The sequence below is a fragment of the Dictyostelium discoideum genome, assembly GCF_000004695.1.
Source record: "Dictyostelium discoideum AX4 chromosome 3 chromosome, whole genome shotgun sequence".
Classification (NCBI taxonomy): domain Eukaryota; phylum Evosea; class Eumycetozoa; order Dictyosteliales; family Dictyosteliaceae; genus Dictyostelium; species Dictyostelium discoideum.
The window spans coordinates 6,170,162-6,184,053 of NC_007089.4; the positions used below are offsets into that span (position 1 = coordinate 6,170,162).

At 26.0% G+C, this 13,892-nt stretch overlaps 2 protein-coding genes across 2 annotated transcripts; one reads left to right on the plus strand and one right to left on the minus strand.

Annotated features, from left to right (window-relative positions):
- Nucleotides 1-604: 604 nt before the first annotated feature.
- On the plus strand, nucleotides 605-9,032 carry amiB (hypothetical protein; the record flags this gene model as incomplete). Its single annotated transcript, XM_635127.1, has 5 exons — nucleotides 605-820; nucleotides 910-1,711; nucleotides 1,802-1,898; nucleotides 2,003-8,265; nucleotides 8,374-9,032. 5 exons carry the CDS (start codon nucleotides 605-607, stop codon nucleotides 9,030-9,032), a joined length of 8,037 nt encoding a protein of 2,678 aa, XP_640219.1.
- A 301-nt stretch (nucleotides 9,033-9,333) lies between these two features.
- DDB_G0282711 (PHD zinc finger-containing protein) lies at nucleotides 9,334-13,628 on the minus strand (the record flags this gene model as incomplete). Its single annotated transcript, XM_635128.1, has 2 exons — nucleotides 9,334-13,413; nucleotides 13,623-13,628. 2 exons carry the CDS (start codon nucleotides 13,626-13,628, stop codon nucleotides 9,334-9,336), a joined length of 4,086 nt encoding a protein of 1,361 aa, XP_640220.1.
- Between the last annotated feature and the right edge of the window lie 264 nt (nucleotides 13,629-13,892).

The following is a 13,892-nucleotide window of genomic DNA, read 5'->3' on the forward strand; positions in this document are numbered from 1 at the left end:
ATTTTTTAAAAAAAAATTAAAAAATTAAAAAAAGTTAAATAAAAAAAAAAAAAAAAAAAGAAACTTTACTCAATTTTGATATTTGATTTTTGTGTATGTCAATATTATTTAGTTTTTTCATTTTATGAAATTTGGCATTTGATAATCAAATTAAGTTGACATTTTTTTTTTTTTTTAATTTTTTTTTCCAAAGTCAGAACAAAACAAAAAAAAAAAAAAAATTGAAAAAAAAAAAAAAATTGAAAAAAAAAAAATTAAAAAAAAAAAAAATTAAAAAAAAAAAAAAATAAATTAATTTTAAACAAATTATTTAATAAAAAATTAATATCAATCAATTAATTTGTTTCTTTTATCAAAATTATTTTTTTAATTTTTTAAAAAAAATTTTTTTTTTTGTTTTACTCATATTTTTTCATTTTTTTTTTTTTTTTTTTTTCATTTATCAAATATCAAATACATACACCCACTCACACTTTTATATCTGCACAAAACGCGTATATATTTTATATATTAAATTTGTTTGTGTATATATATATATATATATACATTAAATATATAAATATATAAATATAGTGTATATATATATAAAATTTCGAACGAAAAAATGATGGGAACTAAAGTACCATCATATAATAATAAACAGCAAAGTGGTTCAAATGCTGGTGGAAATGTAAATAATAATAATAATGGACCAAATATAAATAATCCAAATAATCCAAATAATACCAACTCATTACCAACTACAAGTGGATATAATTCATCAAGATTCAGTGTTCCTAACCTTGATACAGATAATTTTATGACTAATATCATTTCTATGGTAATTATATATAATTTTATTCATATTAATTTCAACAACCATAAATACTAATATTTATTCATTCATTCATTCATTCATTCATATAATAGGGTGTAAATAAAGTTGGATGGGCACTTTATAGGTCAAACAGTAATAATAATAATAACAATATTAATAATAATAGCAGTAGTAGTAGTAGTAGTAATACTAGTAATAATATAAATAGTAATACATTAGTTAATGATCCTATACTTTTAGCATATTTAAAAACAATTGAATTGGGAGTACCTTGTCTATGGAGAAAAACTAGATCAAAGAAACCAATAAATAATAGTAGTAACAATAGTAATATAACATCATCTACTTCAACTGATAGCTCATTAAAGAATAGATTAAAAAATTCACCAAGTGAAACTACACCTCCAAATACCACAAATAACAATAGTAATAATGTAACAAAAGATTCACCACCGAATGCTACAAATAAAATGAGTACCTCTCCAAAATCATTATCTCCTACCATTTCAAATAATAATAATAATACTACAGCAGCAGCAACGACAACAACAACAACAACAAATAATTCATCTAATTCACCAACATCACCTACCAATAATAATAATAATAATAATAATAATAATTCACCATCATCTCATAATGTTGTTAATTCACCACCATCAACAAGTAGTAGATCACCACCAACTGTAGCATCAGTAACTTCAAATACTTCAACGATACAACCCATTTCTCCAATTATAAATAGGCAAACTTCATCACATAATTATCAACAACCACAACAACCCTATTATAATCATCAACCATTGCAACCAATACAAGAGTACATTACAACATATGAATTATGGGTATTTAATATTAGTAATACATCTTTACTAGATTTTTCACATTTAAACAGTATGTAATACATATTTTATTTTATAAATATATAATATATTATTATATAGATTTTCTCTAATTTTTTTTTTTTTTTTTTTTTTTACATAGATGTTGAATCAGGAATTGTAAATTTAGATAATATAGGTTGTAATAATAGTGTAATAGTTCAATATCTTTTTAAATCATTATATAATTTAGTTGAGTAGTAAGTTTCTTAATATTTATAAATATATCTTTATATTAAAAAAAAAAAAAAAAAATAGTATTAATACTTTATTCTTTTTTTTTTTTTTTTTTTTACAATAAAAGTAATATGGTATCAAATGATTTTATAAAGATTGGAAATTCATTTATAAAGAGTTCACATATTTTACAAAAACAAAAACAATCGAGAAATGATTATAACAACAGTATTATTAGTGGTAGTGTTGGAAGTAAGAAGAGGTTATTTGAGGATTTCACAAATTTATATATTGAAGATGATTGTTTATTATCATGTTCATTCTCATTTTTTATATATAATAAATCGATTCACCTCCATTTTAATGTTGATAAAAAAAGGTTAAAACCATTGCAAGAATTAATGAAATCTGAATATATAAATTCACCATTATTTACAAGTCCAAATGCATTCATTGCATTCTTTAATAATAATAATAAAAATAATATTAATAACAATAGTAATAATATTATTAATAACAATAATAATAGTAATATTAATAATAATATTAATAATAATAATAATCAACAGCAACAGCAACAACAACAACAACAACAACAACAACAACAACAACAACAACAACAACAACAACAACAACAACAACAACAACAACAACAACAACAACAACAACAACAACAACAAACAATAAATAATAATAGTAATAATATATCTAGTAATAATGATAATAATAATACACCATCACAAATGGTACCAAGTATTGATGGTCATGATTCTTCTTCTTCTTCATCAACTCCTTCACAGGTTACTATGCAAACTACACCAACTCAAGAATTTTCTAATAACAATAATAATAATATATCAATTAATACGACAACAGTACCAATAACAGCTACAACAGCAACTGCCACAAATAAGATAACAACAGCAGCAACAACAACAACAACAATTAATAATAATAATAATAAAATTCAAACAGAAAGTTTTGGATCAACAAGAAATAAGAAATTAAATGATGAAGAGGAAATTAATTTTTCATTATCATCACAACAATGGAAACAATTATTTAATATTGGATTAGCAAATAAAGCAATTATACCAAAACAACAAACACCTCAACAACAAGAACAACAACAAATCATTGGAACTATATTTAAAAAGAATCAATTGGAGGTACCAAAATCAATTAAAACTATCATCACAAGAGGTAATTCATTACCTTTGATCAATACATTTTTCCCAATTGAATTATTATTTAAATTCTTTCCACCAATCTCTGATATCTCTCAATATACATACCATGAGAAATTAAAAGAGTTTGGTTTAGAAATTTTTGATAAATCTCCATATGCTTTATTAGAAAAAGGTTTAAATTTATTCATAAATAATAATAATATAAATATTGAAAATAATAATAATACTAGTAATGAAATTAATAATACAGGAACACAAATACCAACAAAATATAAATATGTTGATTTTTGGTCATTACCATTATTTCATAGTAAAGAATCATTAATTTATGGTAATGATCATTTTAATGCAACCTATTGCGTAAAGGCTGTACCATCACCTTCATCACCATTAACACAACATCCATCATCACCACACTCTCCATTCAATAATGTAAATTCACCAAAATCACCACAACACCCACCATCTCCAAAAACTCCAATGATCTCTGATGATGATCAATCTTTAACAGCAAATAACGAAAAGAAGAGACATGGAAAATCTCAAAAAAAAGGTAGATCTTCAAAAAGAAAGAAGGATGATAATTCAAACAATAATAATAATAATAATACAACAACAACATCTACAATTACAGCAACGACTACAACAACAACTCCAACTGCAGCAACAACTGGAAATGATAACTTTTTAGCACCACAATCAAAACCACCACCATCAAATATACAAGAAACATCACAACCACAATCACTAACGACTGTACAGCCACAACCACCACCACAACAACAGCAACAACAACAACAACAACAACAACAACAACAACAACAACAACAACAACAACAACAACAACAACAACAACAACAACAACAACAACAACAACAACAACAACAACAACAAGTTGTTAGTTCATTTTCAGGTCAAGGATTAAATTCATCAATGGATTTATTTGGATCAGATGCATTTGATACATTTAAAAATAAAGAGGATGATTTAATGCATTTATCAGATACAGATATAGATTTAGATTTATGGACAAGTCATTATGTACCACCAAACCAACCAACTCAAAATGGTTCTCAAAAAAATAATCAAAGACCATTACCTGTTGAAGATCCTTTTCAAGTATTTCAAGTACCAAATAAACCGGCTACCACAACAACAACAACAACTACTACTACTACACCAACCCCAAACCCAACAACAACTACAACGCAACCACAAACACAACCCCAACAACAATCCCAACAACAACAACAACCCCAACAAACAAATCCAATTTTACCAACAAATTCAAATTTAATAACGAATCAAAAACCACAACAATACCAACCACCACTACAAGATCCATTCCAATCAATTGATTCACAACAACCAAAATCAATTCAATCACCAACATTAACCAATCAGCCAATTGGTATGGTATCACCAACATTAACCAACCAACCATTACAACAATATCAACCACCTCCACCACCAACACAACAACCTCAACAAGCACACTTAAAACCACCCCCTCCAAAACAACCATCAGCAAAAAAGAATAGTAAAGATGGTATTAATTCTGATGAGAATAAACCATTTTTAGATGGTCAATTCCTATGTCCTGTACCTTATAAAGCACCATCACTAAGTCAAAATCAATTACCAATTTTACATTTACCTCATAATACTGAACAATCACCATCAAATGACGATCTTAGTAATCCAAATCATCTTCACCATGGTACTCCAACTTCGGCAATTAGTGGTGTTGGTGGAAGTTCATCAAGTAGTGGTAATAATATGATCGGTAGTGGTGGTATTGTCGGTAGTGGTGGTGGTAATACAAATGTTAGTGGTAGTGGTGGTGGTATGGTAAGTGATCCTTCAAAGTTAACCTATTCATCGGAACATCATGATCCTCATCATCATCATCATCATCACCATCATCATCATCCACAAAATTCCCAAAATCTTAGAAATTCATACGGTAATTCAAATGGTGTTGGTGGTAGTCAAGATGAATCAATCGATGGTCTCACAACTGTATATAGAAACCTTACTCTTTCAAGACCATTGGGTGATAATAAAAACAAAAATAATGCACCCTATTATTGTGCACCATCTTATAAACCATTGGATGAACATTCATTACCACATCAACTTAAATTTGAATATTCTTATACACCGTTAGTTAAACCACAAAATCAATTAAACCAAACAAAATATTCACCATTTTCAAATAGTCATCATAATCATCATCATAATACTACTACTAATAATAATAATAACCATAATAATAATAATAATAATAATCATCCTAATAATCATCATCAAAATAATAATCATCATCATTTAAACATTACATCATCATTATTTCAACCATCGAATATTCAAAATGTAAATTCATTACCTAATATTGGTAGCCAAAAGATAATGTCAATATCGCCACCAATAACACCACCAATGAAAGGTGGTCATATGATAGGTACTGATATCAACAAGAACAATAACAAAAAGAATAATGATGAAGATGAAAATTTAGAAATTCTTTCAACTATTAAACAAAAAGATGTGAATGGATTGGATTCTAATCTTTCATCATCTGCATTATTATCATTTTTTGATCAAGCAATTAATATAAAGACAACACCACCAAGATCTCCAGTTTTATCAGGATATAGTGGTGGTGGTAGTAATATGAATAATGGTATTAATGGTAATAGTGGTTTTATTGGGAATGGTAATAGTGGTTTTAATACCATCTCATCATATCAACAAAATAATATATCAATTGAAGAGAGTTTAGATTTGGCTTTTACAATTCAACAAATGACAATTACAAATTATGATTCAACATTTGGTTTCTCAATTGATAATAGTCCATTAATTAAACAAAGTATTGATTATTATTTGGAGAATTGGTTAAAGATTTATACTGAAACTGGAAAAGTATTTAATCATCATAGTTTACAATTCCTAACAGAGGAATCAATATCCGATGCTTTAGATACCGTAATTGATCCATTAACTACAAATACAATTCTAGAAACAACCGTTAAAACTTTATTCACATTTTCAAATGAAATCTTTAAAAAGATATTCCCCCTATCATCTTTTCCACTTTCAATTAAAGAATTTTGTCATTTACCTTCAATAACTCTTAATAATATCAATAATAATATTGATTTATTAAATAGTCAAACTTATCAAAATACTAATAATAGTAGTAGTGGTGGTGGTATTGAATCACAACAATATTTTAGTGGTAGTAGTGGTTTAAATAATAGTAATGATAGAAATTCAATGATACCAATGGATAATTCTGATGATACTTCTGATTTAATGTCAATGGATGATCATAATTCCAAAAACTTAATAACAGGTACATCATTAATATCAACAACAGCATCAGGAGCAGGAGCAGCAATAACAACAAATTTAATAAATCAAAACTATGAAGAATTCGAATGGCTACCAATACCAAAAATTATTGTTGGTTATAAAGAGGATTGGTTAGAAGTACCAATTTCAACCATTAAATTTTGGGATAAAGCTCAATTGGAACCATATTCACCAAAGAAGAATATAACTTATTTTGTATTATGTCCTGATACAACTGCAATGAGAATGCATGTACCTGCTTTTTTCTCGGATTTAAGTTGTATCTATGAAACTAATCATCTTGGTAATCATGTAACTCAACAACAATCACAAGTTCAACAAGCTGCTGCTGCTGCAGTTGCTGCTTCTCAACCAACACAACAATCATCTCAACATCAAAGTCAACAACAACAGCAACAGGCTGCTCAACAAGCTGCTGCAGCTGCAGCTGCCGCCGCTGCTGCTCAAAAAAATAGTTCACCTTTTTATAATGGAATTTATTATATACCATCAGCAGCAAATACAGAGTTTAATCCTCAAACTTTTATCAATAGTTATCTATTAACTTGTATTCAATTTGGTGATTATCTAAAAGAATTATCAACAAAATATAGTGAAAATAATTGTATGGTATTATATATTGTAAATCCATTCTCTGATTTATCACAAATTAGTTTATCAAATCAAAATCAAAATCAAAATCAAAATAGTAATAGTAATGAGTCACAACAACAACAGCAACAACAATCAAACAACAAACAAAAACAAACTCAAACTAATGAAGATATTAATCATATTAGGAATTCTTACCTTTTTATGAGTTCTTGTTTTCAAACAATTGTACGTGATATAACATGTAATCAAAGTTTATCAATTACTATTCAAACCATACCAATTGAACAAATTTTATTTGATGATCATCCATCAATACCAGTTTCAAAGGAATTGGCTTTCTCTGTATTCAATAAATGTAGAAGAATTTCAACAATCTCTCCAATGAATTTCTCAATTAATATGAATAATATTAATAATATGATTGGTAATAATAATAGTAATAGTAATAATAGTAGTGGTTGGTATTATCAATTATTTAATAAAATTTATGAACCATTATTTATTTTATCAAATGAATCATCATCATCATCATCATCAACAATTTCAACTTCAACATCAGCTTCGACTTCTACTTCAACCTCAAATACAACAACAAAGAACCAACAACAACAATCACAATCACAACAATCACAACAACAATCACAACAACCAAAACAACTTTCAACACCAACCACACCAACTACAAATAGTGTTTCAAACTCTCCTTCCCTTCAACCACAACCATTACAAACTCCAAATCAACTACAACCACACCAACAAGAACAAAAACAACAACAACAAATACCAATAATTCATTTTAGTTATATGCTATCAGATGATAACAAATGGATTTCATGTACAATTGTTGATGAACAAGGTGAATTATTAGAGAATAAATTAATACCATTGGCTTATTCACAAATTATTGGTGATTATATTTGGAAAGATTCATTCCAAAATGCTTGGTTCTTTTTAACTGAAATCATTGGACTATCATTATCAGGCCAACCTTGTCAAGTTGTCATTGGTAAATTTGGTATCATCTCAATGCAAGAATATAATGATTGGAAAACAACTATCATTCATTTCGAAGATAATTTAGAAGTTATTAAACAACATCAACAACAATCACAATCTCAAAATTATTCTTCAACTATTGACCAAATTTATAAAATTGAAAATGTTATTTTCTTAAATTTAACTTTAAATAATAATATAAAATCATTTTTAACTGAATATTTAAATGGTAAGTTTTTATATATATATAAAAAAAAACAAAAACAAAAATTATTATTATTATTATAATTATTATTATTACTAATTATAATTTATTTTTTATTTTTTAAAAAAAAAGATTCAAAATTATCAAATAGTAATAATATTAAATCAGTATCGCCATTATCAGGTCAATCATTTGCGATTTACCCAGAATCACCAATTATGTATACCTATAATTTCCCAATGAACGATAATAATGATGATTATAATTCAATTTTAAATAATAATAATAATAATATTCTACCACCATTATCAACTTCATTTGTAATAACATCACCTTCAAATTTATCTGGTTCTGTTTTAACCCCAACAACTACGAATTCAAATGTAATTAATAATAATCAATCTAAAAAGGAGTGGCCATTTACCTATATGCTATCGATTGTTGGTATCCAATCATTACAACATCAACAACAACAACAACAACAACAACAACAACAACAACAACAACAACATCCAAATATTATTAATCATCAAGAATTAATTAGATCAATAACAAGATCTTATCATAGATTATCATATTTAAATATTTCACCAAGATATCCCGATAGATTATCAATTTTACCAATTCATTTTTCAATTAGTAAGAGAATGAGTAGGACAGTTTGTTTAATCTCACCTTTAAACCCAATTCCACCACCAATTTTATTTAATCGTTGCCCAAAATTAACTCCAAATTCGAAGCAATCCCCTTCCCCAATTAATTCCCCACATTTAAATAGTAACAACACATAATCACCATCATCATCGTCATCACAACCACCAACCTGAAATTAATATTCCCAGGAATAATTGGATAAAAAATAAATAAAAAAATAAAATAAAATAAAATTCATTTCTATCTATTTATTTCCTTTTTTTATTTTATAATAATTTTTAAAAAAAAAAAAAAAAGTTACCAAGATTGGAATACTCATAAGTAAATAGAAACTCGATCACTGAAAAAAAAAACAATAAATAACTAATAAACAATAAAAAAAGGAAAACAAAAAATATTCGTGATTAAAAAAAGAGTCAAAGTAAATGGTTTTTTTGACTAGATTTTTAAACTAAATTTATTGTTTATATTTTTAATATAATCAATTCCACCTTCTAATGATAAACAATTTAAATTTAAATTAGAATATCTTTTTGATTGATTTTGAATGATTTTGTTTGAAGTTATTAAAAACACCTGTTTATATTTTTTTGAGTGAGCTATTCTTAAGGCCAACAATAAGAAATCAGAAGATTGTTTTGGAACCATTGGAGAAAAATCGTATGATACTATTAATTGTTGATTAATACCTCTTTTAATCTCATCAATTTTCTTTTTTACATTACTTTGATGACCAAATGGTAATAATTCGTCAAATATTGTTGACGAAATTTTAATTGTCCAATCATTACTACTATTATTATTATTATTATTATTATTATTATTATTATTATTATTATTATTATTATTATTATTATTATTATTATTATTATTGTTATTATTATTATTATTATTATTATTATTATTATTATTATTATTATTATTATTATTATTATTATTATTATTATTTTTAAATTTTCCAAACGATGAAATAAACTCTACAAAATAAGAAGATTCATTTTCAATGATAATACTATTATCCAATAAAAATATACAACGTGATTGTTTAAATAGTATTTGTTGTTGAAAGATCTTTTGAATTTCTAAGCTATTTGGAAATTTTTTTTGAGAAACTAACCATTTTGAAAATTCTACATCCTTTATGACTAGTAATAGTGTATCATGGTTATTATTAATGTCATTATTATTATTATTATTATTGGTGGTTGGTTGTAATTGCATTAGATTATTAATTTCCTTATTAATTGTTTGATTATTAACCATTTTATTATCTACAACTACTAAATCAAAATTCTTGATATCACTAGATAAGGTTAATTCATTAAAATTTGAAAAGGAAAAATAATTTTTACCTTGTGATGTTAAAATTTTATTCATACTAATATGATTAATACCAATATAGCAAATATTTTTAATATCAAATGATTGATTCTGTTGTTCTTGTTCTTGTTGTTGTTGTTTTTGTTGTTTTTGTTGTTGATTTAATATCAAAGAAGGTGGTGATAATGATTTTTTATCAATTAAAATACCAATTAGATCTAAACTAATGATTGAAGTTTGGTATGGGTATATGTACAATGATAAATCATTTGATAGATCAATGAAACCAGCTACTCTATTCTCTATAAAATGAATTATTAGATGATATAGTGATGACTGATTTGGTATTTCAGGTAAGAAAATCAATAAGGCAGAATTTGGTAAATCGATGGCACCAATATCTAAACAAGTTGAAGGTGTTGATGATTTTGTGATAAATTCATCTCTAATTGGTTTTGGTAAATTATCAAATGAAACTTGATTAAATGATAATTCCAAAGTTTTAGAGGTAATATTATTTTGAAATGGATTCACCTTGAAATCCATTCCATAGATTTGAATGATTTCACATTGACAAATTTGATCAGTTTCAAATAAAATTCTACTCTTCCATTTTTGTTTAATAGTTTTATTTGATAGTATTGTTGATGATTCAAATGTTGATTGTGGTAAATGTGATAATGTTGATGATGTTGTTGATGTTAATGATAGTGGTGATTTTAAATTTTGATTATCAAATTGTGAAAGTAGTTTATCCTCTAGTTCTTTTTGATCAATAAATTCTTGTTGTTGTTGTTGTTGTTGTTGTTGTTGTTGTTGTTGTTGTTGTTGTTGTTGTTGTTGTTGTTGTTGTTGTTGTTGTTGTTGCTGCTGTAAGAGTAGTTTTTGTTCATTTTCTAATCTTTTTTGTTCTCTTTCTTTCTCTTGTTCTTCTTCAATTTGTTTTTGTTTTAATTTTTGTTGTTGTAGTTGTTGATGTAATTGCTGTTGTTGTTGCTGTAGTTGCTGTTGTTGTAGTTGTTGATGTAATTGTTGTTGTTGTTGCTGTAATTGTTGTTGTAGTTTTATATTATTATTATTATTATTATTATTATTATTATTATTATTATTATTATTATTATTATTATTATTATTATTATTATTATTGTTATTGTTATTATTACTATTTGGTAAAGAGGAGGAAGATGTTGATAATTTATGTTGAGAACCACTTAAGTCCCAAGAGATTGGGGCAGATTGAATTGAATTATTAAATAATTTATTATTTGGAGGTATCATATCTAAAATTGAATGAGATGCTGATGATTCTAAATCCTCTTTCTTTTTACCATTCATTGGTAAATTGGTTCCACTAGTATTCAATTGTTTTTTATCACTAAGAATAGTGGGTTTCTTTTGTGAACTTGGTTTTAAGAGTGTAGTTGTAGTTGCTACATTTGATGTATTAGCTGTGGTTGTTGTTGTTGTCGTTGTCGTTGCAGTGGTTGTGGTGCTTGAAGTAGTTATATTAGTAATTGGGATTTGTTTCTTTAAATCTGGTGTTAATGGTTTTAGTGGTGGTGAATTTTTAGATTGAGATGGTGGTGATTTATTAATATTACTATTTATTGTTGGTATACTTTGTTGACTATTAGGAGATATTTTTGATGTTACTTTTGATTGTTGATGTAATGGTGGTGGTGATGATGTTGTTGATGATGATGATGATGTTGGTGATTTCAATGGTTTAGGTGATTGTTGTGGTGATTTTTTAGAAATAACCTTTGGTGGTGATTGTCTATTTACACCACTACCATTATTATTACTATTATTATTATTATTACTATTACTACCGTTACTACCATTAATGTTATTAATTTTTGGAATTGGTATATTACTAAATGATGATCTTAATGCATCTTTTTTCTCTTTTTCTCGTCTTTCTCTTTCTCTCTCTCTTTCTTTTTCTTTTTCTTTTTCTCTTTCCCTTTCCCTTTCTCTTTCTTTTTCTTTTTCTTTTTGTTTTTGTTTTTGTTTTTCAATTTCTTTTTGAGAGTTGATCGCACCATCCTCGTCGTCGTCTGCAGAGTGTAAATCAGCTGATATATCACCGAATCTACAAAAGTCACAAATCCAATCGCCTTTTGGTACCGATGTAATTGGATAACGTAAACAATACATATGATAACCTCTTGAACAATTATCTGTATCACATAAGAGAATCTTATCCTCGTCTTTACCAGTATTACAACTACTACATACTAAATTCTCTAAAAATTCTTCACTAGAATCTGTTTCTTCTTCTTCTTCTTCTTCTTCCTCCTCTTCTTCCTCTTCTTCATTGTCTTCCTCATTTTCATTATTTAAATGTTGATTTGGTTGAACTTTATTTAAACTTCTCCTTTTTCTTTTACCTGTAACTATTTCTTCTTCTTCCTCCTCTTCTTCCTCTTGATCATCATCATCGTCGTCATCTTTTTTTTTATCTTTTCTTCTCTTTCTTTTTTGTTTGTTTTTATTTTCATCTTGATCGTTGTCATCGCTATTATTACTATTATTATCGTCGTCGTCATCGTCATCATCTTGATCGTTATCATCTTTTCTACTACTTCTTGTTCTTCTTCTTCTTTTTCTTAACTTTTCTCTTTGTTTTTTCTCTTTCATTTTTAATTGTTGTTGTTGTTTAATTTTGTTTTTTCGTTTTTGTATTCTTCTTTCCTCCTCTGAATCATTTTCTTCTTCTTCCTCCTCCTCTTCTTCTTCTTCTTCAGAATCAATATCTTTAGTTCTTTTTTTAATTGATGGTGATTGATTTATTGGTATTCTTTTTCTTTTCTTGATTTTATTTTTTTCATTGCCTTCCTCTTCTTCTTCATCATCATCATCTTCTTCTTCTTCATCTTCTTCTTCGTCCTCTTCCTCACCACTATCTTCGTCTTGGTGATCTTCATCATCTTCATCATTTTCACCTTCATCATCATCATCATCATTATCATCATCATCATCTTTGTTATTTTTTTTATTCTTTTTACCTGCTCCATCCAATTTTCTTTTTTTGTTCTTTTTATTCTTTCTCTCAATCTCACAAGAACTGCAATACCATTCCCCTCTTGGGATTTTGGTTGATTGTAAACAAAATTTATGATAATAAGATTTACATTCATAACATTTTACAAGATTTAATGGATATTGCCCAACTTTTGAGCAAACAATACAATTCTTGGATTGGGAAATTAAAAATCAAATAATTTGGAAAAAAAAAATAAAAAATAAAAAATAAAAAAAAAAAATGAGAATTAGAAAAACTTGTTCATTCTTGAAAAAACAAAAATAAAAAAATTTGGGTTGACCACCATCCACATTTTTTAAAAAAAAAAAAGTCAAAAAGTAAAAAATTAAAAATTTAGATATTTGCCAGCATTACTTACCTTCATTTTTTATTTTTATTTTTTTATTTTTATTTTTTTTTTTTTTTTTTTTTTTCTTAAAAAAATATCCAATTTATAAAATTTAAAAAATAATATTACTTATTTAAAAGATATTATCCTTTATAACTTGGTTTTTTTTTTTTTTTTTTTTTTTTTTTTTTTTTTTTTTTAATTTTTTATATATAAAATAAATTATTATAAAAAATTAAAATTCACACACATGTAAACATACAAACAAATATTTAGTAATTTTATATAAATATAAAATAT